Here is a 3,567-nt window from a genome sequence, read left to right as displayed (position 1 = left end):
CAACTAAACCCGTGGCTCTTTTCATATTTGCGCTGTTTGGGGGTGAGCTGGAAAATGTGCTGTAATGCAGCTATTTATTCGTTTCACTTATACACTCACCTTTTTTCACTTTAACGTAAAATGATACGGCGTATGAAAGGGGAACACGGGCGGAAACTTGCGGACGTCTGATCGGGGCGATTCGCTGATGAGAAAGGAGACCTTCTGGTCTATTGTTACTCCCTTTTGAGTGTTGGGTAGTGTAGAGTTGTGGTAGGATGTGATGTGTGTGTGTGGGTGGTCTGTGTGGTGTGATGTCTGCAGGGGTGGTGTGTGTTAGCGGGTGGAGTCTTCTTGTGGATCGTGTTAATGTGGTGTGTTGGCGCTCAGTGGCGCGTATGGAATGGGGAGGCGTAACTCATCTAGCCATCCCGGCCCCCCTAGGCGAATTTTAGCCTAGCAACCGCTGTAGTTGCTGCAGCGTTGCAACGACGCTGCTGAGGCCAGTGGAGCGGCGGTATGTTGGCCTGAGCTGCCGACGCCGCGTTGATGCCTCCTGTCGCCTCGGTCTGGATGGAGGTGGAGCTGCCTGTCTTCGGTGGTGCTCCGGATGGTTGCTTTGCTGCGATCTGCGGCTTGGGGCGAGTTGTCGCCCGACGGCCCGCTTTGGGGTGCGGTGCAGCATAGTATGGTGCTGTCTATGGCACAGCTGGCAGAGCGTAACCGACGTACACTCCGGAGTCGTGTGGACCGTAGACAAGCAGTTTAGGCAGTGCCCGTGCGCTTGGGCAACCTGCTGACGTTGTGGTGGCTGCATGCTTCGGAAAATGCTGCAGTGTTGCAGCCGGTGTGTGCGTCGACACAGTGGGCATCGGCTGTGTTGAGGTACCGTTGCCGGTGCTGGTGAAGGTGGTAGTGGTCGCGGGCCATTACGGGGAGCGGTTGCAGGGACGATTGCCGCTGCGGTTCGTGGTGTTGCAGTTGCCCCAGGGCGCGGCACATTGATGGCGGACCTCACAGCTGGCGTTGGTGTTGTTGCCATATCTACTTCCATATTGATCTGTATGAAGAAGTTGGAATGATTATACATTTGTGGCATGTAAATTTATGGCGAATGTGCCACGGTGTGTGGCAGGAATGGATCGTCAATTTGACCGATCATTGCGGTTAGAATGTTTGGTTTATAACGGTTTGGTCATTTGCGGGTTTATTGGTTAGTTATACGACTAATTCATTTGCGTCGCGGTAATATCGGCGGATTGGTTGTTATTTGCGGTTTTGTCATTAGATACGGTTGGCAGAAAACATAATTTCACGAGCGGTCTTGTCAGCGTTCCGCTTTGAGTACGGAGATCAACTACTCGTATATGACCGTCGGAACCGTAATATAATTTTTCTATGCGGCCAAGCCGCCATTCTGTGGGGGGTAGACAATCATCGTGTATGATAACACAGTCTCCAAGCTTTGGTGCCTTTTCTGGAGTTTTCCATCGGTACCTTTTATGAAGGTCCTTGATGTACTCTTCCTTCCATCGACGGCTGAAATCATGATTTGATTCTTTCCCATCGATTTAATAGGGATAGCGACCCCACGCCTGGCTCAGGTATGGCCAGAATGGGTGCTCCTTTGAGAAAATGCCCTGGAGTTAGGGCTGTGAAGTCGGAGGGATCTAGCGAGAGTGGGGTGAGTGGCCGTGAATTGGGAACGGCTTCAATTCGGATTAATAAGGTAGTGAATTCTTCATAATTGAATTTATAATTTCCAGCTACCTTTTTGAAATGGGATTTGAAGCTTTTTACAGCTGATTCCCATAAACCACCCATATGAGGAGCGCTTGGGGGGATAAACTGCCAATTAATGCCTTGGGGACCATACTTCTGAACAATTTCAGGTGATACTTGTTTAATAAAATCCACAAACTGTTTTTCAGTGGCTCTTTGGGCTCCAATGAAGGTTTTGCCGTTATCGCTCATTAGTTTTGAGGGGAAGCCGCGTCGTCCGACGAAGCGAGCAAATGCCGCGAGAAAACCCTCCTTAGTCAGACTTGTACATAGCTCGAGGTGCACTGCTTTTGTCGTAAAACAGACAAAGACAGCCACATAGCCTTTCATTATGGTGGGCGACCTTAGCATGGACGCCTTTACTTGAAAAGGCCCAGCAAAATCGACACCTGTGACTGTGAAAGGCAGAGCGAAGTTACAGCGTTCCGGTGGAAGTGCTGCCATAATCTGCGTTCGCAACTTCTGCTTATGCAGAGTGCAGATCTTGCACATGAAAATGCATTTTTTATTTGGGGCTTAAGTCGGGAAATATAGAACTCTTGGCGGACTATATGTTGCATTAGGCGATGTTCTGCGTGGAGCATAAGTAAGTGGATATAATTGAGGAGTAAAGTGGCAAGTCGAGATTTCTCTGGTATGATTAGAGGATGGCGTTCATTATACGTGAGGCTTGAATTGGCAACCCGACCATTCGCACGAAGCAGACCTTTCGTGTCTAGGAATGGGTTAAGAACTAAGAGTGAACTCCTTTTTGTATCGCATTGGGGGTACTCTGAGGGAACTCCCTTAACTTTAATTTTAAGTCGCTCTATGAACTTTAGCATGTAAGCGATTACCCTGAGTGTTCGTGGGAACGATGAAAATCGTTCGAGAATGTCAGTATCATCCACTGTTGTGTGAAAGGAGTCGATTTTTCGACTTTCTGGGGCAATTATATTGCGCATGGGCGATTATGGCCAAGGATCGGGAGATTCTGTTAACCATCGGGGGCCATTCCACCAGAGGGTGGTGGTGGCAAGATGCAGGGGTTTGCATCCTCTTGTACCTAGATCAGCAGGATTGTCAGCACTGGCTACATGTCGCCAAGTGGCTGATCCTACTAGGTCAAGGATTTGAGACGTTCGATTGGAAATATACGTCTTCCATGCATGTGGTGGTTTTTCTAACCAGGCGAGTACGATTTCAGAATCGGACCACAGATATAGTTTGTATTTTGTCATGTTTAAATGCATTCGCACCATGGATACTAGTTTGGCTAGTAGTAGCGCTCCACACAGTTCAAGTCGTGGCAGACTTATTGTTTTTAACGGAGCTACTTTTGCTTTTGCTACTAGCAAGTGGCTTGTGGTCGCAATGTCGCTTTGTGTGCGAACATATATAGTTGCGCAATATGCCTTTTCAGAAGCGTCACAGAAGCCGTGTAGTTCGACTTTGTGCTCTGGGGCATAATTTACCCAACGTGGGATTTGTATCTGTGAGATATCATGTAGATTACTCGCAAACTCGGACCACTTTTCTAAACGAAGTGGTTTTACTTGTTCGTCCCAGTCGGTTCCATCTAACCATAATTCTTGTATTAGGATTTTGGCTTGTATCATAATTGGCGAAAGCCATCCTGCGGGGTCGAAAAGTTTTGCCACAGAGATAAAATTTGGCGTTTTGTTATGGCGGATAATGCTGATATTGACTCTGTAGTGTATGAAAACTGGTCAGATATCGCATTCCATTGGATCCCCAGAGTTTTTGTTGTACTTTCCTTTTCGAATTTCAGGAAATTAGTATCTAACAAATTTTCATTAGGTATGT

At 47.7% G+C, this 3,567-nt stretch overlaps 1 protein-coding gene across 1 annotated transcript; it reads right to left on the bottom strand.

The window, feature by feature from the left end:
* Positions 1 to 430: 430 nt before the first annotated feature.
* On the bottom strand, positions 431 to 1,505 carry LOC138855925 (uncharacterized). The gene has a single exon (XM_070106248.1). It carries the CDS (start codon positions 1,076 to 1,078, stop codon positions 431 to 433), a length of 648 nt encoding a protein of 215 aa, XP_069962349.1. The 5' UTR covers positions 1,079 to 1,505.
* Positions 1,506 to 3,567: the final 2,062 nt, after the last annotated feature.

Source organism: Bactrocera oleae, chromosome 3 (assembly GCF_042242935.1).
Source record: "Bactrocera oleae isolate idBacOlea1 chromosome 3, idBacOlea1, whole genome shotgun sequence".
In the NCBI taxonomy this organism is placed as follows: domain Eukaryota; kingdom Metazoa; phylum Arthropoda; class Insecta; order Diptera; family Tephritidae; genus Bactrocera; species Bactrocera oleae.
Note: the sequence above shows the minus strand (reverse complement) of the source record. Positions and strands in the feature narration are given on the sequence as shown.

Coding starts and splice junctions, on each gene's coding strand:
- LOC138855925 (XM_070106248.1), bottom strand. CDS start 1,078: ATGCCACAAATGTATAATCATTCCAACTTCTTCATACAGATCAATATG.